Here is a 26,301-nt window from a genome sequence, read left to right as displayed (position 1 = left end):
GCAGTTGGTTTCTGGAGATTGGTCTCTGTTATTCCCAGTTGGTGTATGAGTAGCAAAAGCCACCCCTTCCGAATAAAGCCGTGCTGTAGAAAGCAACCACCAGCTGATAATTAGTGTACGTTTCGAGTTGTACTTCCGAATGTAATACATAGTGACTGGAAGCATTCTTTGGATAACCGCGGCTATTGAAAGCCAGACCTTTATTTTTAAGTATATTTCATGCTTGTTCTCTACATTTATAACATCATGATTTACCTAAACAGCTGTAATTGACATATGAGAGACCGCATTATTTAGGTTGGATAAGCTATCAAGTATCCGGATAGTGACAGGAGTTCCACGACGGAAAGAATAAAAGTAAATAACAGGAAAACTTGCTACATTTCTGGATATATATGGGTGTGGTGGTAATGCGTTTTATTACTATAACGTTTAATTTCATACATTCATTGTCTCCATTTTTTACTAACGCATACTGTGGTATGGTTTGTTTGGCATCTCCAAAAATTGTACAGGTAGTTAGTAGGAACATAAAATTAATAACATTAATATTTGTTAGGGACATTGGTGAGTAAAACAATCGTTATGATTCCATTGTTTTTATCGTGTTTTAAACGTACTTCTTTCCAAAAATTATGTAGGCTATATTGGCCCAAGTTACAAGATATTAAACAATCGCTTTGTTAATGATCTAGCCTGCAATATTAATAGCAACAATCATGAATATTTCCTAACTAAAATAAACTCATTTCCTCATCCCGATGTGGTGCAGCTCTTTATAAGCACGCCCCCAATGGAGGGGAGTTGCATGTACCATTTTTACCGCACATCAACCTTCCTGCCATTCTTTAATCTCTGGCAGTACGGTACTGGGAATCAAACTTAGGCCCCCGAGAATGGCAGCTAATTGTGCTAACCATTACGCTGGCGGACATTCTTAACTACAAAAAACAGACATATAGTATGATTGATGTATGTTTGCAGTGCACAGGTCGGACACGAAACTATTCACCTATTTGTGCGACGTCATCAGAGTTTCAGTAGGCCTACACTACGGAAGCGACAATTCTTAAATACAAAACACAGATGTACCGCATGACTTTGACACGTGTTTTCATTATGCGGGTCATACGGATGAAACTATTTACAAATTTATGTGATGTGATCGGAGCTGCAGTAAAGCTTTTACCCACTTCGAAGCGGAATAGTTGTTCTTCTCTAACTAATTACGTTGGGGATATTGTATGCGAGATTTATTTTTTAATTTTCTTTGTCTCAGAAAGCCAGGGGGGCTAATACATGAGTAAACATGGTAGTATACAGAGAAATATGATACCTCAGATGGATATACATAAATGAAGCCTGTTTACCAGTGTGATCCGTTGAAGAAATCATCTTTAAGTCTTGTAAAAAAAAAAAAAAAAAAAATTATGGTAACATAGGAAGGCAACCTGGTCGCACCTGGCCTCCATTTTTTCATAGAGTTCTGGAAAAATAAAAGAACAGAAAGGTCTAAAACGGGCAAAGAAAATAATCTAAGAGAAGATTGAAAATCAGAGTTATCTATAAACACAATTGAAAACAAGACAGCATGTAGGTGTTAACACAAAGTTATTGACATGAGTTCACAAGTACTTCGAGAAATTGTGGAATATGAATGGAAATGAATTTACATAGACACACAAAAGGTGTCACAGCCATTGGAATGGTAGGTTTTGTATTGCCATGGTGCAGTAAAACTGCTTTTAAAGTCAGTTTTGAAGAATCGATGAACATTCTCCATTCTTCCGGATTATAACGTATCTACGCGAATAATCCCTGCATATTTAAAAAAAGTGGAGGTAAGAAATTGGGGTGCATCAAGGTTGGCAACACACTCCTGGCTCATCTAGTTTTTGTTGTTGGCTTTAGTTCGCCGCTAGCGAGGAGATAAATGCCTGGCAACTAAAAGGAAGTAAATGTACTGTATGAACTATTACAAATAAAGTAGAACCTCGATAATTCGAAATCAGTCAACTCAGAATTGCGCCCAATTCAAAGATGCTCTTGTTCAATCAATACTGATCTGCATTTAGGGCAGTCGCCCAGGTGGCAGATTCCCTATCTGTTGCTTTCCTAGCCTTTTCCGAAATGATTTCAAAGAAATTGGAAATTTATTGAACATCTCCCTTGGTAAGTTATTCCAATCGCTAACTCCCCTTCCTATAAATGAATATTTGCCCCAGTTTGTCCTCTTGAATTCCAACTTTATCTTCATATTGTGATCTTTCCTACTTTTATAGACGCCATTCAAACCTATTCGTCTACTAATGTCATTCCACGCCATCTCTCCGCTGACAGCTCGGAACATACCACTTAGTCCAGCAGCTCTTCTTCTTTCTCTCAATTCTTCCCAACCCAAACATTGCAACATTTTTGTAACGCTACTCTTTTGTCGGAAATCACCCAGAACAAATCGAGCTGCTTTTCTTTGGATTTTTTCCAGTTCTTGAATCAGGTAATCCTGGTGAGGGTCCCATACACTGGAACCATACTCTAGTTGGGGTCTTACCAGAGACTTATATGCACTCTCCTTTACATCCTTACTACAACCCCTAAACACCCTCATAACCATGTGCAGAGATCGGTACCCTTTATTTACAATCCCATTTATGTGATTACCCCAATGAAGATCTTTCCTTATATTAACACCTAGATACTTACAATGATCCCCAAAAGGAACTTTCACCCCATCAATGCAGTAATTAAAACTGAGAGGACTTTTCCTATTTGTGAAACTCACAACCTGACTTTTACCCCGTTTATCAACATACCATTGCCTGCTGTCCATCTCACAATATTTTCGAGGTCACGTTGCAGTTGCTCACAATCTTGTAACTTATTTATCACTCTATAGAGAATAACATCATCCGCAAAAAGCCTTACCTCCGATTCCACTCCTTTACTCATATCATTTATATATATAAGAAAACATAAAGGTCCGATAACACTGCCCTGAGGAACTCCCCTCTCAACTATTACAGGGTCAGACAAAGCTTCACCTACTCTAACTCTCCGAGATCTATTTTCTAGAAATATAGCAACCCATTCAGTCACTCTTTTGTCTAGTCCAATTGTTCCCGGAAACATGAGGTATGGTTTTGCAGGTTGTTTAAATTGTTTAATTTGAAATACGAATAATTTGTAATTCGAAAAACAGGGCCGGTACATTACTGAAATTCAGACTTTTAATTCAAAACTGCCTTTATATTTAAAAAAGAAATAGTATTTTAAAGAGTAATTTAAATTCAAAATTTCTCCACGTCACGATAGAACGTGTCTACCTGAACATGCAGGAGTAGCTTTCTGCACTTTCACTCACTTTGGTGTGTCTACAGTGTGCTTCATAGTTCCTAAGTTCGAGGGAAATCGCAATTCTTTTGTATTCAGTGTTTTAACGAATGCCACAAAATCACGTAGCTGGCAGTATGCGGAGAAGCAGAATCCATGAACACTGGCAATGCTGACATTTGGTGAAAAAGTGTGGCTCGTGTAATCAATTCATATACACCGAACAGTATTGTCAATGCCGATAAAACTGCATTGTTTTCTTTAATGCTGATCCCAAACAGACTTATGGTTTTATAGGAGAGAAGTGCCAGGCCAGGAAATCGTACAAGGATGGAGTCACTGTAATGTGTTGCAATGCAGACGGTAGCAAGAGATTTCCTCCCCTCATCACAGGGAAGTTTGATAAGTCACAATGTTTTAAAGGCGCCAGGCACTTTCCTTGCAAGTACAAGACATCTAAAATGCAAACAGTACAGTAATAATAAAGAAATAAAGCATTTGCACAGGGGAGCCATCGTAATTTGTCCTCGTCTTTGAATTGTGTCTTCTTTTTTTTCATTCATAGTGTGTGGTTATGTTTGCCAGTGATTTATCTAAGTGCATTATTTGAATAAAATAAATTCACCTTTTTGGATACATTTCAGAAATAGCTTTTTCCATGACATTTGAAAGGTTCAAACTGTAAATCAAGGTGATTGCATGCATTAATAGGTCTTAGAATATTTTGTGACGCGGCAAGGTTTGGCATTTCTGAATTACGAGAGAAGTGCCATGACAGGAAATCGTACAAGGATAGATTCACTGTCCTGTGTTGCAATATAGACGAAAGTGAAATACTTCCTCCCATCATCAGCAACATTCTTCATCATTATTTCTGACGTTTGAACTGTTTAGGATCCAAATTTTTCTCTAACGCCCTCAACCAACACAGGGCGCTGCTTTACAAGATTCAACGTAGCAATTTGTGTTCTTATAGAACTACCAATATGCAACTTGTTACCACATTTTTAGACAAGGACATTCAAGAAAGTGTATAAATTACGTCTATTTGTTTGTAAGACTTTATTTTTAAGAATATCTTAATTATTTCCTACATCATCCTCACATTTATTTGTAATTTTTTTTTAAATCAACCACAATTAAGAACAATCAGGATCCTGATTTTTTTAATCTTTCAGATTGAGATTTAGGCTGAAGATGCCCTTAAATAAAGGGCGCAACATGTCCCTATAGTTTAAAATCACTTTTCATGTATTGAATAGGAGGAATAAATAAACATTGAGTTTTCTTTGACTTTATAGCACAATAAAGTATTGAAGACTTAAAACCATGCATAAATATCGCACAAATTTATTTTTTTATGACGTCTGATTTTTTGGACGCTATGCACTATTGGGTTAAGGCACGCCTGTAGAACATAGCTGACAGATCTCATAAATTTTCATTTATGCACTATTGGGTTAAGGCACTCCTGTAGAACATAGCTGACAGATCTCACCCTAGCACAGCCGAGTATAGCCTTCAGATCTCACCCGAGCGCAGCCGAGTGGCTTCACATTGTCTGGCACTAGACACAAGTTCTAAAATGCCTGCAATATAGTAATCCGATGAATAAAGCACTTGCACAGGGGAGCCAGCATAGATTTCTCCTCGTCATTGAACCATGTTTTTTTTTTTTTTTTTCCTTTTGTTGCGTGAGGTTATGTTTGTCAGGGAGTTATTCAAGTGCATTATACGAATACTGTAAATGCACCTTGTTGGATACATTTTGGGAACAGGTTTTTTTTCTGTGGCATTTGAAAGGTTTAAACTGTGAATCAAGGCTGACTCCATGCAGTAACAGGTCTTAGAATATTTTGTGACAACACGGCAGGGGTTGGCATTTCTTAATTACGAGTTGGCGGTTAAATCGAAATCCGATTTTTGCGCTGCAGTGACTTCAAAATTAACAAGGTTTTATTGTATATACCAATCTGAATGGGGTTGCTATGATGGGAAACGTGTGTAGTTGTGTGTGGGCGCAGCGTTGCCATTTCAGCTGTTTTCACGTGAGATCCAGAGGCTTTTAATATTGAGTTAGCGTGTAAATAATGGTTAATTTTCATGGCAAATATATTTTATAGCAGTAATAATGTATTTTTATCATCTCAGATATGGTCAGGCAGAGCAGCTATATCCATAAATTTACATGTTCATATTTGCGAAGAAAAGACCATGTGGACTTCGCAGAATGATATGAAATGTTTGTTTATCCCTGTGTTACTGTTTTGATGAAAAGCATTTCATTTTTTTTTTTTTTTTTTTTTTTTTTTACAAAATGAGACTTCCTAAAATTGGGTACAGGGATTATTCGGTGGTGGGGATTATTCGCATAAATACGATATTCAGTACCTAATTCATCCATCAGTCCGTTCATATCTTTGCAAGCACAAATAGAATTTTCCATTGCAAAATAACTCTTCAGCTTTTTTTTTTTTTTTTTCCTCCTTCTGAACACTGAAACCTGGGTATTGCACCATTTCCTGTCTCCAAATTGGGCTAAGCTCAGGGTAGAAGTGCACAGTACTGTTCAAAAAATAAAGGGCAACACGAAGATCTCTAATTAAATCATACTTATAGTATATAGACATACTGAATGATACACGGGTAATTGGATACAATGGATTTATCTCAAAAACGTATATATATATATATAGCTCATGCTAATTTATATGAAAATTTAAGAAAAACAATGAGAAACGACTTAAAATTGTTTGTAACGATGACGCCCAAATAATTATGGAAATCAAAGAAATCAAAGCAACACGGGTACGTCCTGCAAATTAAATCACAAATACATTATATTTACACTGGAAATTTGGATTTGTGCTACATTCCCGTATGGTGCAGACTGATCCGTTAAGTTCCTTTGTCTGTAGCCTTAAGGCGCAATATGACACTGTCTCTGTTAATGCGCACGTAATAATGCAACTCACACATGAAGATCACCTGAAATAATTGCACATATAATTACACTGTTGAAGATAGATTGGTTGGAAGTCGTCCTCGACTCTCACAGGTTCGGTAGGTTCATGTCTACTAGACACCACTTTGACATTTCTTCCCACGTGGCTCAGGTAAATCAGCTGTAAGGAACAACAAGCAAGTAACTGGGCGAGGGAGCGGTGTTCCAGGAATCTAGCAGTCAGTCTCATAGAATACTCTCTCTTTCTAATGGGCTCACAGTGCAATCAGCTGGACAAAACTACTTGCCTCTCTGGGAACTATCAAAAATAAGCCATGTCGGCCGACTTCTTCTTGACGAGGAGAACATTCTTTCATATCACAGCCCAAAGCAGAATCAAGCTCATTCATAGGCTGGCTCTTTAAGATATTCAAATTTACGTTCCCAGGCAAATATAATGGCTTCATGCCTATCTAACACACATTTAGCCCAAACAATCTCTCATGGCCTTTCAAGCCTCGCATATGACTCCTCATTGGTTCGATGCCCAAGCATTCCTTATATCTGCCTGCCCAGAATATCAAAAATTCAACTCTGATAATAACGAAAGGAACCGTATAACGTAAAATCCAATAAAGGTATTTTATTAGTCCACCTATTCAATAGTGTTCACTTGTAAGTGGTTAAAAATACATACGATTACAGACACCTTCAGGACAAGTTTCGCCCTTTCTATAGGACATCTTTAGCCTTAAATCAGTCTTCAAGTATTAACTTTAAATATTAAAACAAGAAGCTGGATAATTAGCCTTGTGACCTTATATGCTTAAAATTCTGGTACATTGTGACACTAAATAAAAACTGTAATAAAATGTCATTTCCAAGATTAAAACTAGATCTTCATCTTATATGAACTTGTGAAGTCCTTATAGAATGTATCTTTGAATTTTCTCCTATTTCTCCAAATGCAATAGTATAAAACTATATATTCTCACAAAGGAAAAGTGATATCAGTAGCATAGGAATTATGTCTTGTGTAAGACGTAATCATACAGCTACAGTTGTCTTTAGACTGTACTGAATAGGTGGACTAATAAAATACCTTTATTGGATTTTAAGTTATAACAACTTTCAATACAGAATAATTATGAAATTTGTAACATGAAAGGAACCTTGTCGCACCGTAGATTACAGCTGAAATTGCACGTGCATCGTGCAAAGAAAATACAACCTGCTCTATTTATATAATTAATCTGTCCTTAAACACGCAATGCTGAAAGGTGTGTATCCTACTACTACAGCTAAGGAGGACTCTATCAAACTCTATCTACTAAAAAAACACCATGGGAATAAAAGGTCACTATAATTGCAAGAAAAAACCATGTATCTAACTAAATAGTCCTGCATTTATCCCTCATCCTGTCTACTTAAAATATATACACAGTTGCCTCTGGGCTCGAACATGCAATTTCAGCCCTGAACAACATTCACATTAATGAAAATAACACAAAGCAAATGCCTCTCTGGCTTACATTAACTCAATTACAACTGAAAGAAATTTCCAGTAACTATTATACATTTACTATGTTTGCATGCTCAAAAGACAAAGGAAACTTAACTTTCACAGCTAGTGCCATCAGCTACGAATCACATGACCACTACGTCATGTTAAGTTAACCGCACATTATTGCACAGAATACAGGCTGGACAGTCTTCATCTCGACTCCTGCAGATCCCAATGATGCCGCCTTCTTGAGGTTGGAGCCCTCTGGAATGATGCTGAAATATCTGGATATGAACTGGACCGCTTAGTGTGCACGTGCACTAGATATCGACCTAAATGATAGAGTGTACTTTGCTTCAGTCATCGTGCAAATGTCAGTCCAATTTGCATGTCATTTAATTAAGGGAGTATTTCCCAATCAACATCAGTCCTTCACAGCAGTATTTGTAGATACGGAACGCACACATTCAATCACGACTCGCGAATGCATATAGAGAGTTTGCATTACTAGACAGCTATATAGTTTTGCGTGAACACGCTCACAGTTACTGGATTCAAATCTGATTAATTCACAACTGAAATATACTTAGTGAAAAATTCCCATATCTGTCATTGCCACACTTAGATTAATTTAACATTATATAAGTCAACAGAGAACTCAGTCTCTTATTACATTTAGTCTCACAGTTACAGTAATAATAATAATAATAATAATAATAACAATATAATAATAATACCAAAAACCTGTATGCACGACGTTCAGCTAAGTTAAAAAGAACTCTGGTGCAAAGAAAATATTTAGCAAGTCCATGCAGCCGACGTTTTGTTCAGTTCATACAGTGACTGCGCGTACACATAGAATGAGACCAACCGAACACAGATGAATGAGAGCGCTTCCCCCTCGACGCTAGTCCAAATAGCCTATCACTGAAACTGTTGGACTCGGTTCTTCCCCAGCAAACATTAAACTCTGGCTACTAACGACTGTTAAACTCAACAACTTTTATTTCAAAGTGCAGAACATTTAACTTATCACAAGTACAGACTAATATTCATGCATGGTGCTTGTTAATTCACTCTATAATTTCTAATATATTTAGACCTGTGGAGTTAAGCTCGGTAGCAGAGATATCAGTTTAATTTCAAAGGATCCCAGTCTTGGAATAGCAAAGTTGGCCAGCCTGGAGTAGTTGTTGAGTGGTTGCCTAGGTTTAAATTACCACTCCTTTCACTCGAAGTTGTTGGGTTTGAAATCTAGAGTTGGGGTCTACACAACAAAATACACAACCAAGGGCCCAATTCAAACTTGAAATGTGCATTTGTACTGGTTATATCTGGGGACCACTGTGCCTATGCCACGGCCTTCCAGGGTTCATATCTTTGTCTCCAGCTACTCACTGTTATATTTAATACAATTATTCCACAGTGTTACAATTAATATATTGAGGCATATCGTGATATGGCTTAGTATTTTCTGCTAATAAGTTCCATTCTTGCAATCTAAAACCTAATAGCTCAGCATGTTGGTTGGAAAGACCTAAATCCTTAACTAGATCATTAAGTTCTCTCTGTCGTATCATGTGGTGGTTTATGATAATCGGGAACATAGGTGGAATCAGCGGAGGTTGAAGGGTAGTCTGAGGATTCTGATAGCTCATGTTTCTCTGTAATGATGTTATCTTCCCCACTGGGTAGAGGGATAGGGACAGGAAGTTCAGGGTCTTCTAGCTTTAGCATTCCTTGAAAAGCCTTCTATTTTGGGAAAGCAGAAGTAACAATTCTCCAGACAACTGGTAGGCTATCACCAAATCGTTGGAATAGCATAAGATATGCTGTTATTTTCATCATGCAACCATTCTGTTAACTTCACGTTCTGCCATTTCCTGTCCTTGGTACTGACTAGACTCAGGGCTCTGTAAAGCAGTGGTCCTGTTCGTTAAATATGGTCGACTCAAAAACTAATCTAAACTAATACTAATGAGTATATTGACAAAGAATGGACATATATCTTGAAATGAGAAACATATATAAGGTAAAATGAATTTATTAATCCCGATAAAACATATAAATGGTCCATGGTAATGTAGTTTGTTTAAGTAAATGTCAGAAATCGACCTCAAATTAGTCGTTAAAATAATAAACTGTGAAAAACACTTACAAAAAATATTACATTTTACAAACAAACAAATCCAAGTTGGGTTATAGCCCGTTAAATTACAGTGAATACATCGTGAGCATACAGGGGATTAGTCGTCAACATTGTACGCTGAGTAATTAAAAGTTTAACCATTACAATTTAATTACAAGCTGACAATTTCACAGCTGACTTATTAATACTTAACGCTTTGAAATAGACGACTATAAATTAATTGACTCCTAAACAATTGCCGACAGAAATTGACAACTAACATTGACGACTAGAGATTTGACCCATGATGCTTGAATAATCGATTGCTCCGGATGCGTACAATTAATCCAATATTATTGCCCATAGGCATCATCGTAACAATGTCTCTATGATGAACCGGTAGGACTAGTACATTCGTAAACTAGCTAAGACAAATATTTACAATCCGTCTTAACTGTGGATACAAACATATAAAAACACTATAGCATAGGATGGCTCCCTAATTATCACTTATATACTAACACAGACTCGACGATGAACTCGCGGGCTCACACAAAAAACAGTCCAGACAGAACTGGGTTACAACAAAATCAGCTGACGAGCTGACACGCCCAACCTAGCATAACAGGGCACAAAATACACAACAACACAAAATTAGATCACACCTGTGGAAAGAAAGACACACAAATTTATATACACACATGATGATATATGGGGAATCAAACTCGTCTGTAGGCTGCGTCAGAATTTCGTCTTTAGCGACACAAAGTTGTCAGTATTCTCGGCTCTTTAAACTATCAGCTGTAAGGAAATATACAAATACTTGGTTGGCGAGGGAAGACGACCGCAGGGTACCTTTCACTCTCACGGAGAGGGGGGAAAACATGTTCTCTGCCAGTCGGTTCATAGCTAATGGGACAACCAATTGCCAGGCCTTCAGCCGGTTACGGTACCTTCCTCTAGGTAAATGAATGAACAACTCATATTCTCTATTCAGTGGATGTATTCCTCGCATCTCTCAGCTGACTAATTAGCACTCAAATACATAAGGCTCCCTCAAATAATAACGGTATACTTTGCCTTAACACAAATACTAGGCCTCATTTCATCCCTCTCGGATATCAAGCTTCTCACTTCAAATATCACGGGTTCATTTCCCAGTTAAACCCTGACTCGTCTTCTCGCTAAATAAAAATGAAACTTTCTCAACGAAGGACAGGTTCCCACAGCGACTTCCATAGCAGCTGAAATAATAATAATATTGCATGCATAGAAACATCTGACTAACATTCTGCTGCTAATTACGTGAAATTAGTCAACGTTGATGGCGGGTGGCCTGTGTTCGTAACAAAGACTCTCTTCCCCAAATAACTACAAAAAAACACGGAATAACATATAATACACACAAGCAAAATAAAACAGACTACATAATCGTAAGGCATGACCCTCTATCCCTTCTAAGTAAAATAAATATATACAAATGGCCTGGGCTAACAACATTTATAGTTACGTGAAACACAAACTACAGCCGTAATAGCTGACATGTAATATTACAATAAAGACAATTAATTCCCTAACCTAAATGCATTAGCCTACCCTAAGTTCACGCCATTTAATTGGATATTGTACTCATCTTTCACAATCTTTCGCAATTAGCAGACATTCATCCCGGATTCCACAGCCACATGTCTTAGGCTGTTTAGCTGCTCATACCTCCAGGAAATAACATTGGTTGGCAGGTTCTGGTGTTGATACCGCATCCATCCATGATGTCATCTTTATCCTGGGATTCTGCAGAAAGGAAGTAGATTAGAACCAGCTTTTTCACTGCTCAACCTACACACAGATTTTAGTTCGAAATGTGTGTCATCAGGTCAAGGGTTCAAACCCAATCGACATTATTCTATATACAGTGACCAATATACGTACGAGACGCACATGATTCACACAACTCGCACGCGAAACTTAGTGAGGTACCGGTCACAGTTCGATTGTATATCAATCTCACATGTGTCTCTCGAGCTAATCAATTAATTAAAATTTACAGTCAAATTATTCGCGTGATCAGGTTGTGGTCTATCAAATTACCGCAAATAAAAATCAGGACATGATATTTATCCTGCAATTGTCTTGCTTGAGGTAAATATAGAAATAAGTATAATCGCGCACAAGCGTATAACAGTTTTTTTAACACAAAGAGATTTTCACATCCGCGCACTACGTGCTACTTGCACCAACAACCTCTGCAGAATGAGAAATCTTTCTCCCTCTGGGGTCCTTAAATGAACTGTCTTCTGTCCCCTTGTGGCACGAGATAAGTCCCCGTCTAACACTGGCCCGGTGACGGTTGACAGGCTCTCGCCTTCACAACAACTTTTCATTCAAATAAAATATTAAATAAGGACTCAAGTAAACATTATTGTGATCCAGGCATGAATAATAATTATATCTGCAGGTGATATTTAGTTTGGAACTGTGGAATTCTAGCTTGGTGGTGAAATGATTGTTGTAAATCTCGAGATGCATTACTGCGAATTCGAAGTTGGTCATCCTGAAATCTTGTTGTGAAGTTCCCTTTGTTTAAATCTAACCACTCCCACATACAAATCAGTTGAATTTGAAAGTTGGAGTGCAGGTGGTGTGCCTAGTAACCATGGCAACGACTCGCTTTGAATTCAAACTGGCGAGCTACCTTCTGGAAAATTCTATGCCATGCCACTCCCAGCTTGACTATAACGGACTTTCAGAGTTCGTACCCTGCTTCTTGTATGTGATTACAGGATGCATTGATATGATTACCATATTATATATATTAAGGCATCTAGGGGATGACTCAATGTAACACATTGCACTACTCGTGTGTGAAGCACATTTTTGTCTTGTTTGTCCACTTTACAGCCAAAACACAAGGCATAGGCTTTTTTTTTTTAACATTGTAATTTATCGATGTTATGATTTCAAAGTTAATTCACCTCAAACACCACAAACTGTTTGCGGAAGTTTTACACAAACGACGATTGCAATCCATTTTACCCTATTACAAAATGACTAGGAGCCTCCGTGGCTCAGGCGGCAGTGCATCGGCCTCTCACCGCTGGATACCGTGGTTCAAATCCCGGTCATTCCATGTGAGATTTGTGCTGGACAAAGTGGAGGCAGGACAGGTTTTTCTCCGGGTACTCCGGTTTTCCCTGTCATCTTTCATTCCAGCAACACACTCCGTTATCATTTAACCTCTTCAGTGGCACGCCCGAGAAATTCTCGGGTTGCGCACGCTTGCCCATAACATCACCACCCGAGAAATTCTCGTTTAGCTGCAGTGTTCATTTCGTGATCGCCCAATAATTTTTCGGGTACTGAAATCTCTTTGGAAAATGTTTTCCAGGATTCTCAACAGATGGCGGGAGGGTTTCCAGCCGTATTCATGATGTCTCTGGCCTAAAATATGCCTTATCTTCTCTACTTTACATATACAATCTCTGGCCAGCTGACGAGGTAAACAGAAATGGCGAGCGCGAAACGGAAAAGATGATTGTCTAAACACAAAATAGGGAATTACATCAAAGTTGAATCTCTAAGTGACATTAGTATTTCTGACAGTAGTGATAATGATTCTTCGGATGATTACCTTCTAATTATTTATAGTGAAAGTGAAGAAGGTATTACGTCAGAAGCTAAGGTGATGGTAGGAGATGTTGAATATACATTCGCGTGGAAAAATTGTAAGCCTGGGGATAATGTGCGATCTAATATAATTCCATTTACGGGAAATCCTGGTGTGAGGGTTGGATTATTACCAGAGGTGAGTGCGATTGACTGCTTTGAACTGTCTCTAAACTGATGAAATTGTAAATTTGACAGTGACCGAAGAAAATTCGTAGGCCCTATGCTGAAAGTAAATAAATAAATCTCCGCATGCAAGGGCACAGTTTTGGAAAGTAGCAAACTCTAACGAAATTTGGCAGTTTATTGCGTTAGTGCTGTTGGGAATAGTACAAAAGGCTGAAATAAAAATGTATTGCTCAAAGGACCATATTCTCAAAACACCAATATTTTATGAAACTATATCACAGCACTACTGTATAAAACGTGTAAACAGAGTGTAAAGTAAATTTTTATTAACCTTGAATAATATATGAATGTGTTCCCTTAATAATTGTTACTCATTCCTTGCTTCCTGAATATAAATAATTTCCTCCGAAAGAACCTCACTTTCCTGGCACAGGAGGTCTGCCAGAACCCGCCACTGAAGGGGTTAATATCCTTTATCAGTCATTAATAAATCACCTTGGGAGTGGCGACCCCATTGTAATAACAGCCTATATATGTTTCATTCATTACATCCCTGACCCGGTCAAAGACTGAAAAACAGGTTGTAGGTTTTCATTTTCACAAAATGACTAGGACCGCTCACAACACTTCCACAATCAGAACTAACCAAAAATTGTTCATTTCTTGGCTCACAATACAATAGCACCCCGTTTCCCATCTTTCAGTCTGCTAGAGCCGGATGTGATGTACCATCCACACAGCCGCAGTATAGCTGTAATAAAGCAATAAATCACCACGAAGGGTAAAACTTGTTCAACCCTCAAAAGTAAAAGCTGTTTCTTATGGTACCCTAACTGAACAGAAATTATATATAATTGTGTAAAAGAACCGCGTTGAAGAAAAAAACCGAGCCAGGCAGGTCTTGGCAGGTTCGACCCTGGCTCAGTCCAGTGGTATTTGAAAGTGCTCAAATACGTTCGCCTCATGTCGGTAGAGATATTGGCATGTAAAAGAACTCCTGCGGGACAAAATTCCGGTACCTGTGTGTGTGTGTCTGAAACCCAAAAATATCTTAGTGTCACATAAAAAATATATATTGTTAAGAAAAGAACGTATTTCAAAGTGAGTCAGTTTTTACACATTTTTAAATGTTTCACTAATGACAGGCTGTACGTTTATATGTAGGAACTTTTTCTATGCCATCTTCATGATTAGGGCATGCAAATTACATAAAAAATAGTTATTCTTGTCCTTGTAATTTATTATTTATTTAGCGTATGATGCTTCATTTGACAATCGTTTGAAATGTTTTTTACATGTAAGTGTTATTAGAAAAATATAAACATATTTAAATACATGGATATAGAGTATTTACAGACTAACTAGGAGGTAAACACATACACACACAACTGCAGGTTGTGAGATTTCATCACAAGCTGTTGTCAAGTCCTTGCAGCCAAGTGAGTGCCGCAGGGGTTACTTGATGTGGCTGATGGTTTGCACTTCAGCACCACAGTTGCAGGAAGGAGACTCCAACCACCCCCATTGGTGTAGTGCAGAAACAGTTCTTCCAACACTGCAGCGTATCCTGTTTAATCTAGTCCAGATGGTGCATGGGAGGTTGAACCCAGGAGGTTTTGCTGTTGGGTCATCAATGTTGATTAGACCATGTGGGTGTAATCTGGCCCATTCTTGCTTCCATGCTTCGTTAGGCCTAAAAGGTATGTCATTTAGTTCGCTGGCCGTCTTCCAGGCAGGTTTCCGGGATTTCAGTCTCGCAACGGCGTTTTCTTCTGCATCCTGGTGGATGGGAAGTGAGCTGTTCATCATCACCTTAGTCCATAATCTGACAAGAGCATTTTGTCGTCTGATGTGAGGAGGTTGATTGTGGCTCAGTATGGGTAACCACTGTACAGGAGCTGCTGTACAGGCACAGCTGGACATCGACCAGACGAATATGGGAACTATTCAGCCATACAGCAGAACAGTATTCAGCTGAAGAATATACTAGTGCTAAAGCAGTTGTTCGCAGTGAATTTGCATCTGCACCCCCATGATGTTCCAGCTAGTCCACCCAGAAGGTTGTTATGACTTTTCAATTTAGCTGCCAGTTTCTGAAGGTGATGGCGGTAGGTTAGGGATCTATCTAAAGTTACACCGAGGCTTTTGGGGGTAGCATTACATCGCAGTGTGTGATTTCTGACCTGATTGTCGGTTGGTAGTTTGCATTCCTGTTACTGAGGTGAAACGTAGCTACTTCTGCCTTTAGAGGGCTAGGTGTCAATCGCCACTTCGTGAAATAACCGTCCATCTTCTCAAGGTCCTGGGATAGGATTTCTTCAGCTTCACTGAAGTCTGCTCTTTGTATGGTGAGGTTGATGTCATCTGCATAGATGAACTTGCGAGATGTGGTTTCTGGAAGGTCATGTATGTATAGGTTGAAAAGAATTGGAGACAGCTCTGAACCCTGTGGCAAACCATTGTTGAGTTTGTGGAAACGACTGCAGACATGTTCTGTATGAACCTGGAAAAATCTATTTCCCAGCATATTTTTTATTAGAGTGAAGATCTTGAGACATGGTATTGCTCTGCTAAGTTTCAGGAGGAGGCCTTCTTTCCAGACTGTGTCATAGGCGGCGGTAAGATCGGAGGAACACAGAGACACTTTTCTTCTTCCTCTCAAATCCATTTTCTATAAAGGAAGTCAGAGCAAGCAACTGATCGCTGCAGTCATGGCCATGACGAAAACCGGCTTGTTCAATCGGAATGAGGCATTCAATCGTAGGAGCTATCCTGTTAAGAATCAATCTTTCCAGAAGCTTGTAAGTTACGCTTAGTAGGGCTATTGGTCTGTAGCTTTGGGGTAATTTGGGATCCTTGCCTGGTTTCAAGATAGCAATAATTTTAGTTTTCTTAAACAGCGGAGGCAGTCGGCCAGACTCCATAACATTACTAAAGAAAGAGGCAAGCCAGCGCTTGGTTGCAGGACCACAGTTCTTTAAAGGTTCCGGGAATATGCGATCAAGTCCGGCAGCTTTACCACTACGAGGGGAGTCGAGACCATTTTGTATCTCTTCTGAGGAAAACGGGCTTGAATATTGGTCATTTGGTTGGATTTCTTGTTTTCTCTGCCTTAGTTCCGACTTAACTTGCTTTGTGAATTTCTTATTCCCCTGAGCCCATGATACAGAGACCAGGTAGTTTGCTATGGTTTCTACATTAATGGAGGTCTGCATCCTCAGTGGTGTGGAAGTTGCATCTAGTTTATGGATGAGTGACCACGCTTTTCTACTAGAGTGTGTGAAGTTGAGATCTTGTACTGCTGTTATCCACTTCTCTCTTCTAGCTTTATCTAGTGATTTCAGAAGTTCAGTTGCTTTCTCGTGACAGTTTTCTTCTAAGTATTCAGCAAACAAGCGACTTGTTTCCTCGTTCCAACCAGGTATGTAATCCTTCCGATAGCCACGAGGAATGGTTCTTTTTGCAGCTGATTTTAATAGCCCAGCAAACCTCCAGTAATTTTCTGGCGTTGGAGCTATCCACCTAATGTTGGCATCTGTGTGCAAAGCGTATGACTTCCAGTCAGGTTTTTGGAAGTTCCATCTAGGTATGGGTACAGACCTAATAACAGGGATCTGAAGACCAACTCTATAGATTATGGGTGTTGATTCCAAAGGAAATTGTTCAGTACCTGTCTGTGTATTGAGGTAGTTGTCATAAGGTTATGGGAGGCAAAACAGAGATCTGGCGAATAGTCTTTTTTCCAACGACCAGAGTGGAAAGTTTTTTGTTTTTTTGTTTTTGCTAGGGGCTTTACATCGCACCGACACAGATAGGTCTTATGGCGACGATGGGATAGGAAAGGCCTAGGAGTTGGAAGGAAGCGGCCGTGGCCTTAATTAAGGTACAGCCCCAGCATTTGCCTGGTGTGAAAATGGGAAACCACGGAAAACCATCTTCAGGGCTGCCGATAGTGGGATTCGAACCTACTATCTCCCGGATGCAAGCTCACAGCCGCGCGCCTCTACGCGCACAGCCAACTCGCCCGGTGGAAAGTTCCTTTGTCCTTGGCATCGTACACTAGCTTAGGCTCGCTTGCATCCATCCATTCAAATAGCCTGTCTCCATTTTCATCGCACTCATCGTATCCCCACAGCGTGTGGTGGCTGTTGAAGTCTCCAAGAATGATGCTGTTTTCTGGAGGTACCAACATTCTGTGCTCTGGCCAGCTGACAGTAGGTGGTTTATATACGTTAGTAATAACAACATTATCTACCTTTATAGATGAGGAGAAGAATGCTTCGTGTGTAACGTGTTGCATTGCTTCACAGTTTGCTATATCGTTCTTGACAAAGGTGGCTATGCCATACTTAGGATCATTCACTGCTACCACTAGTTGGTATCCTAGAATTTTACTCCTATGTTTCAATTGCTGGTCATCTTCAGTGTGAGTTTCCTAGAGTACAACCACATCCACGGAGAGTTCATGAAGGATCTTGGATAAATATTCACTTTTTGCTTTACTAATGCCTTCTTTGTAAAGTTGGCAGATGGTTAATACAGAGCCGAAGGTTCGGGTGTGTGAATGTGAGTCCTCAGAAGGACTATTATTTAAGTTCCTTGCACGATTGTCATAGCCATGAGGCCCTGTAGGGCAATACGGCGGCATCTTGCTGTTGTTGCTTGATTAGCACCACCCAGAGGACACGTGTAGGGTACTTTAAGGTTAGAACCTACGGATGTTGAGCAACGCTGTCCCCCTGTCCTTGTAATGAAAACCTTGTTGTGTAATGTAATTATATTTTTGCAGGTTTCTCTTCTTAAGAGAGTAATTGTTTTGATTTTTGAATGTTTATCTAATTGTATGTTGACTTATTTCAGTCCTTGATGTTGAAGCCTTTGAGCGGCTCTTGGGACCATGCATGGAGATAATGAAGAGGAATATAGATGATTATGAGGACCAGTTAATTAAAATTTTTGGATCAAAGTCCAATGTCAGTGATATTCGATGAAACCACTTCCCTGGTAGCTCTTAGTCCTTCTAAACGTACCTATTTTTCATAGTGTGTTTGTTGACTCCCTTATTAATAATTATTTATTCTAAACAGTGGCATGTTTTGGTCTAAATTGTAAACAATGCTGCATTTGCGAATAATAAATGATGATAAAATGTGCACCATAAATAAAGAAGATAGGTGCCAACAGACATAGATATTTATTCTGAACCATACGCACAGGAGGGTTGTGATCTGCTGAATTTGTTTTTATTCCTGGAACTATTATCAGTTTTTAATTAGTCACTGCCAGAAGTGCTCAGAAAAGTTCAGTTAATGCACCAACCTGTTGTTCAAGTGTTTTTGCTACTCATGTTTTTGTCTCTTCCCCATTTTAAAATGTGGGATGTATTTAGGCTGATGTATAAACAGGGGAAGAGAATTGGCAGCTTGATTTAAATACATTATTTGGTTTTGTAACATTGCCAACTGTTTTTGTGAAAGGGAATTGCAGCACAATCAGAGGCTAGATGATGATTTATTATTATTTTAATGGGTAAGTATGCATATCATCTAAAAAGCAGTTTTTAACTAAGAAATAAATTCATATCAAAATTCTTTGAATTTCAAGTTATCATTACTATGTATTATTTTTGTTGACATTTACCACTCAAAAATGACATAGTGCCAAGTTTTATGGAATAAATATATATGGCAGCCATTATGGTAATTTTTTTTTTTTTTTACATTATTGAGTGGTTTGTAGTATTTTGATGGTTCTGTTTTAATTGTAATTTATTAATGTCTTTCACTCATATCTTAACAGATACTTGATTTTAAAAGCCCAGAGATTATCAGGTTACTTAGCCTAACTATAATATTTGTGATGTTGGCATCTAGAATATTTATTAAATTAATGAAATTATATGGCTAAGAATTAATCTTAAAATTTGCATAAGAGCACATTCCATTATTCGTAAACATTTTATTTCATAATATGGTGCAAGTAAGATTATAGCTTCCTTGTGATATTTTAATTCTGCAACTCCCAAAGTTTTAGACTTGGTAGTCTTTGCGCTTTTTAAAGTACAAAGTAGTGTTTGGTGTAAGTGAAATTAAAATTTAAAAGATTTTATAGTGAGGTATGCAGTGCAATAACATACTGTATAAATGGTGTATACGGTACTTGTTGATGAACTTTGGTTCGTGCTAGTCAGGCATAAGAAAATTAGAGTCTTGCTTATGTTTATTTAAGTTCTATTAGCAGTGCATATAGTTTTATGTAAATTTATTATTTTGCAATATGTATGGCTGATATGGAATAATATTTTTCACATAATTTTAAAATATTGATAATCATGTCTCATTAAAATGGCATGTGCTGTTGGTAAATTTGTTGCCCATAGGTATTGTAAGTAGCTACAAAATTTATGGTACTGTGTGTAGAGATACTTGGAATAATGTCAACTATGTCAGTATTATGATTCTGATTGAATTTCACAGAATACTCAGATGTTTAACCTCAGTTTCTGCGAGGGGATAATATATATTTGCTTCTGGGTATTACAAGAAGACAGTAGCTTTCATGGAAATACTCTATAGTGTGATGTTTTAATTTTTGAAATATTCCTTATCTAGTTGGTTGTTGTGTTTGTATCTTATGGTTGATATAGGGGATAGTATATGTATATGTAAGTTTCTGTAGAATGTCTACAAAATGAAGTAACCACACCTATGGTAGTTAAAGATAATGCAGTGGATTGTTTCTTGCCAAGAATGTTAATTTGTTTTAATTGCCATGATTTATTTGCTAGTTTTGTGCCATTTTATTTATTGACTATAAATTTTATTGTAGAATTTATTGTTCTGTTAACAAGATATATTTATTTTTGTAAATTTTCCACAGCTCATCCTATAGCTTCGTAGAAATGGTTTTTGAACATTTGTTTTATCTTCCTTGATGATTTTATATATTTTTATTTACAAAATGTCCATGTTATTTGCTGAGTTCATGACAAAGCAACTTAAATATGGATTGTGGGGAATTGTGTGGCAGATAGCACAAATGGCATTACTTCAGAAGTTATTGTACGTTGTTGCACAGTGTTAATTTACATTGATGAGAAATGTTCAGAAAAAGAGGAGTTTTCTTATTTAACTTGTGGAGGCGAATTTGAGATTGGAATTTAATTGTTCTGGTGTTGAGCTCTCGTATAATCTAAAGATTATTTTTAAGGGGCTTAATCAGCATAATCAGTGTAAATCGTCTAATTTTTCTCCTTCGGTTAAATGTAAAAATTAAATTTACATTCTGAGCAATTTGAAATATCTCCTCCGATCATAGTAATCACATTGTACATTCATGTTTTGTTTAAACTTTACTTTGTTCTGCAACCACTAAACCAGCAGTTGTTGATCAAACAGTAGCAGCAACAGGTGTTTGCCACATAGGTTGCCTGAAGAGTTAAATGAATTTCATACACTGAGAATACTAGTAAGTCATTGGAGTGAGAAAGTTGTGGAGAACTTACAACCAAATGAGTCACATAAAAATCATTTGAAATGAAAGTATGCAAACTATATCAAATTGTGGTCATATTTATTGGAATAGGAGAAATTGAATATAAGACTATTGCATTCAAGTGAGGGAGAGTGAGTAAGTGTGGGTTGTTGTTTACACATGCAGAGTTTCAGATCTGTATTCTTACTTCCTTTGCTACGTGTATTTTGTCAATTTAAATGGGGCATTTAAGAATCACTCATTAGCGGTGATGTTCTATAACAAAGGTGCTGTAAAGAAGAAAATAATTTTCCAGGCTGATCTATTGTTAGTCCTATAAGAAGTGAATTGATTACTTTAAAATTTCCATTCTCTCTCTCTCTCTCTCTCTCTCTCTCTCTCTCTCTCTCTCTCTCTCTCTCTCTCTCTCTCTCTCTCTCTCTCTCTCTCTCTCTCTCACAGAAGGATGTACCCATTGTAGGTAAGTGGGATGTGTGAATATTGGTAACAATGCACGCAAATCCATAGGAGATAAATTAACAATTACATAGTTCTCTTTGAATAAAGGCTTAGCAATGTCTGTCTAACAGTTTATTATAGTTTCCAAATTTCTTTTAGGGATTTGATGTTCATTAAGTTCATTTTCAGCATTTATGATCATCACCCACTTAAATTTTCTTGATACTTCTCTCTTTGCTTATAATAAAAAATATGAACAGTATCTTCATGCCTGTTATCTTAAAAACAGTTGGTCAAATAGACATTTCATTGTGGCCAGAAACATATTGATGAATTTAAACCTGCCTGAGAAGGAAATATCATTCAAGCTCAAACTGCAATTTTAGTTTGCTTTCTGTGTTGTGTGGCTTATAACTTCATAGCTTAAAAAGAGAAGTTACTTCCTAAAAATTCTTTTTGGCTTGTTTATTAATTTGTAGTGGTTTTTTAAGTTTGACTTTCTCCAATTGAAGATTGCCCCTGGGGACAAAGTACACAGTAAAATGAGAGTAAAAGAAAACAAGTAATTGTGTGGTGTGTGGAGTAGATTACATAATAATTGATTAGTATATTTGACATATTTATTTCGTTAAAAAGTTTGGCAGAAAGGGTTCTTCAGGATTTGGACAAATAATTCAAGGCAGTCGTTGCAACTCCTATTATTAATGCCTGATCGATGTTAAATAATTTGCAGAACTTGACAAAAAAGAGAGGAATGGTTCCTCTAGCGATGTTCTATATCATTGGATAATGGCATATTAATTTTAAAAATTATGTATTTCATCCCTGTCTCATGTATAACTTGATTTCTCTATTCTTTAGAATTTTTGGAAGTTAATTTAATCATCTTTGTGTGTGATGATGTAATTTGCTATATGATTCTAGAATGTAATGCCATTTGATTTTATATCTCTTCTGCATATCAGACATTTTACTGTTTTCCAACAATTGATTTTGTTTACTGTGTCTAAATATTCCTCTTTACTAATTGTACTAGATGGTCAAAAATTCTATTTCAGGGTGGTCTCTTAAGTTCTGAATAAGTCAATGTGTAGGGTAAAGTGTTAGGTATTGTTAGTGTGTGGTATTAGTGTGTACATTAGTATGTACTTTGCTTTGTGTCTAATGAAGTCTAAAAAAAGGCATTACAGTATTAGATTATGTTGTATAGTAGCAATTTCCTATGCTTGGACCAACTCATACCACTATAAGCTGTAACATTTCTCAAAGACTGTTTGTCATAGTCCAAATATAAAAGCAAAGTATTTTAACTCAAATTATAAACTACCGTATTTACTGCATTTCAGTCTGGAAAAATAAACTTTATTTTTATCATTTGCTAAAGCTTCTACCTCCATTGTGTTGTCTATAAATGAAAAAAAAAAAAAAAAAGACAAGTTGTGAAGCATTGCAGAGCATTGTATAGTTTATTATGTGGTGTTACAGTAAAGCTTTGTAATGTTTCTTGATATTTCAAACTATTTTCAAATTTTGTAGCATATTTTAATATGAATGAATTAAATTATTTTATTATAAGTTACCAGTTTGATAACGTTGCCATAAAAGTGAATCAGAATAGATTAGGTGGACCTATGACTTGTAATGAGCTTACACTGAAATCTTGACATCTAACGGCTTATTGCTGTAACCAATATTGATGGGTTAAAGAAGCAATTTCTTATATTAATTGTGATGAGATCACCATCTTGTTAGTAAATTAGATATTCTAAAATTGTTCCCTTAAAAATTAGGTTTTAACTATTTTGCCAAATGTATTTAGTGCCCAAATTAAATTTAAAAATTATAATTTTGTAGTGTGAGAAGTCATGAACAAGAACAAAATCAAGTCTGTAATTTTTACACACTTTGAAAGTGTTTTAATTGTAATCATGATTGCATATTTTAGAAAATATACGAAGATATATAAAGAATCAAGTATATTTATTAGGTTTTGCCATTGTGTCTTCTCCTTTCCCCATAATCCTTCACATAAATTTTCTGAATGAAGTTCTGAAGTAGTTGTTGGCTTTTATCCCTTTGTACACATGTGCAGGGTGGCATTGGATGACCATATGTTTACAGTAACTGGGAATAAACCCTGGACAAATGCAGAAGCATTTAGAAATTCCTGTGAATTGTGAACGAGTCTGAACAAAGCTGAATAATGCAGTAAATGACAGCTTACGCACAGGAAAAGAACTTTCATATACCTTCCTTTTGTATTCCAACCTCTTGATATTTTCTTTCATTTGAGATTACCTTTCCTCAGAGTGAGTCTTTTATTATCAAGAAATAACATTTTGGTGACTTTATACATTAGTGTCAAAAAAGTTTAAACTCTCCTTGATTTTATATCTCTTCTGCATATCAGACATTTTACTTTTTTCAACAATTGATTTTGTTTACTGTGTCTAGCAGGTAGGGACCCTCTTCGGAGGCAGCCCTACCCAGGGAGTGGCGCCCCTGCCTATGTGAGTCCCAGGGCACACTGACCCGGTGTGTAACATCTGGTATGGGTCCCAGCTCAGGGTTACGAGTGAAGACCTCAACGGCATCTACGGCGGAGAAGGTGGATTTCGGTACGGCGGAGATGGCGGAAGGGGCATACCCGTAGCGTCTGTACTCCAGAGGAGCGGCTACGAAAGGCGTCTGTCTCCATGTTAGGGGCGGTCTAATTTTGAACCTGGCAGTAGGTATAAAATGCCTTTGGGTGTGGTGAGCCCATCGTAACAATAGCCTATATGGACAAAGCAGATATGGTGCCTCGGAAAAGGTTAGGGCGTCCCCTGCTAAAAGCGACGCACAGCTCTTCAGGTGCTGGGGGAACTGTGAAAAATGGGCAACCAGCACCAAACTACATCAAAATTGCAACAGTTAATGTACTGACAATGACGGGAAAGACAGAAGAACTGGTTGATTTCATGATAGAAAAAGATATAGCCATACTTGGACTGTGCGAGACCAAGAAGAGGGGTACAGGGGAGATCCCTCTGAGAGAAGGATACAGGCTGTGTTACAGCGAGGACCTGAAGCAAAAAATGGAGTGGCCATCATACTTAGAAGAGAAATCCATGAATATCTGGAATATACAAAGTACGTCAGTGATAGGATGATGATGATGATGAGACTCCAGTTTGAAAATGGCGTGAAAGATCTATTTCAGTTGTATGCCCCACAAACTGGTTGCATAGATGAACATCTAGAGGACTTCTTAGAGGAAGTGGAGAGACAGATAGAAGATAAGGAAGTACTATTGATGGGAGATCTAAATGCACAAATTGGAATGGAAAGACAAGGAAAGGAAGATGTTGTAGGGCCCTTTGGATATGGAAATGTAAATCCAGAAGGCGAGTTGTTGGTGGATTTTTGCATGAGGAATCAAATGATTGTTGGAAACACCTAGTTTAGGAAGAAGAACAGTCAGAAGATTACAAGGTATGGCTGGGGAGACAGACGAACAAAGACCATGATTGATTATATAATAATAGAAAAAGAACACCAGAAGAACCTTGTAGATGTAACAGCCATGCCTGAAGAAGCCTTTGGTGGAGATCATAGAGTTGTAATAGGAAAATTGAAAGTTGGAAAGATTGAAAAACCCCAATTAAGAAGAGAGAAAAGAATTAAAGTATGGAAGTTGAAGGAGAAAAGCATACAAGAAGAATTTCAAAGGGAAATAATACCCTTGGTACCCAGGACAGAGGTGGGGAATGTTGAAGAGGAATGGAAAAGATTTAAGGAAGCACTGGTTGGATGTGCAGAAAAGGTGTGTGGTAGAACATCAGGAAATGTGAAAGACAAAGAAACACACTGGTGGAATGATAGGGTAAAGATTAAAGTGAAGGAAAAGAAAATGGCATGGAAAGCATGGAAAACATCTAAGACTGAAGAAAGTAGAAGAAAATATGTGGAGGCAAAGAATTTGGCCAAGAAAGTAGTGGAGGAAGAAAAGAGGAAAAGCTGGGGCTTATTTACACAGACATTGAGAGATGATACGCAGGGCAGCAAGAAATTACTGTATGGTATCTTATGAAACAAAAAGAGAGATCAAGTAAAGACCAGATTTGTGAAGGATGAAGGTGGCATAATTTTAACAAAGCCAGAAGAAATAAGAAATAGATGGAGAGAGTATTTTCAGAAGCTGCTGAACATAAGAACGGATGACAATCATTCAATGGACGACCAGGAAAGGCAATTAGTTGACGAAGAAATGGATAAAGAAATTGCAATGAATGAAATTGAAATGGCAATAAGAAAGATGAAGAATGGAAAAACTGCTGGAATAGAAAGAAGGGAAAGGTCAGATTACACTTGCAGACAAGCCCCTGGAAGTAGTAGAAACGTTTAAATACCTAGGGAGTGAATTAATGGAGAATGCTCGACTGGATGCTGATATTAGTAAAAGGATTCAAGCTGGAAGTTGTTTCTATCATAGTGTAAGAAATATGTTATGGGACAAAGATGTGCCAATGGAAGCAAAGGATACTATGTACAAGATGTATTACGTACCCATAACAACTTACGGAGCAGAAACTTGGACAGTGACAAAGAAGGATGAGAGTCGAATACAGGCAGCCGAAATGAAATTCTTGAGAAGTATGATACAGAAGAGTAGAAGAGACAAAATTAGGA

At 37.6% G+C, this 26,301-nt stretch overlaps 1 protein-coding gene across 1 annotated transcript in view; it reads left to right on the top strand.

The window, feature by feature from the left end:
• Pka-R2 (cAMP-dependent protein kinase type II regulatory subunit) overlaps positions 1-23,600 on the top strand; it is a 166,249-nt gene extending 142,649 nt beyond the window's left edge. Inside the window, exon 8 of the mRNA XM_067147075.2 lies at positions 18,559-23,600. Within this exon, the coding sequence (XP_067003176.1) occupies positions 18,559-18,689 (131 nt within the window). The 3' untranslated portion in view covers positions 18,690-23,600. The remainder of the gene's footprint in view (positions 1-18,558) is intronic.
• The last annotated feature ends 2,701 nt before the right edge of the window (positions 23,601-26,301 follow it).

Source organism: Anabrus simplex, chromosome 5 (assembly GCF_040414725.1).
Source record: "Anabrus simplex isolate iqAnaSimp1 chromosome 5, ASM4041472v1, whole genome shotgun sequence".
In the NCBI taxonomy this organism is placed as follows: Eukaryota; Metazoa; Arthropoda; class Insecta; order Orthoptera; family Tettigoniidae; genus Anabrus; species Anabrus simplex.
The sequence above is the reverse complement of the archived record's forward strand: the minus strand, read 5'-3'. Positions and strand labels throughout refer to the sequence as shown.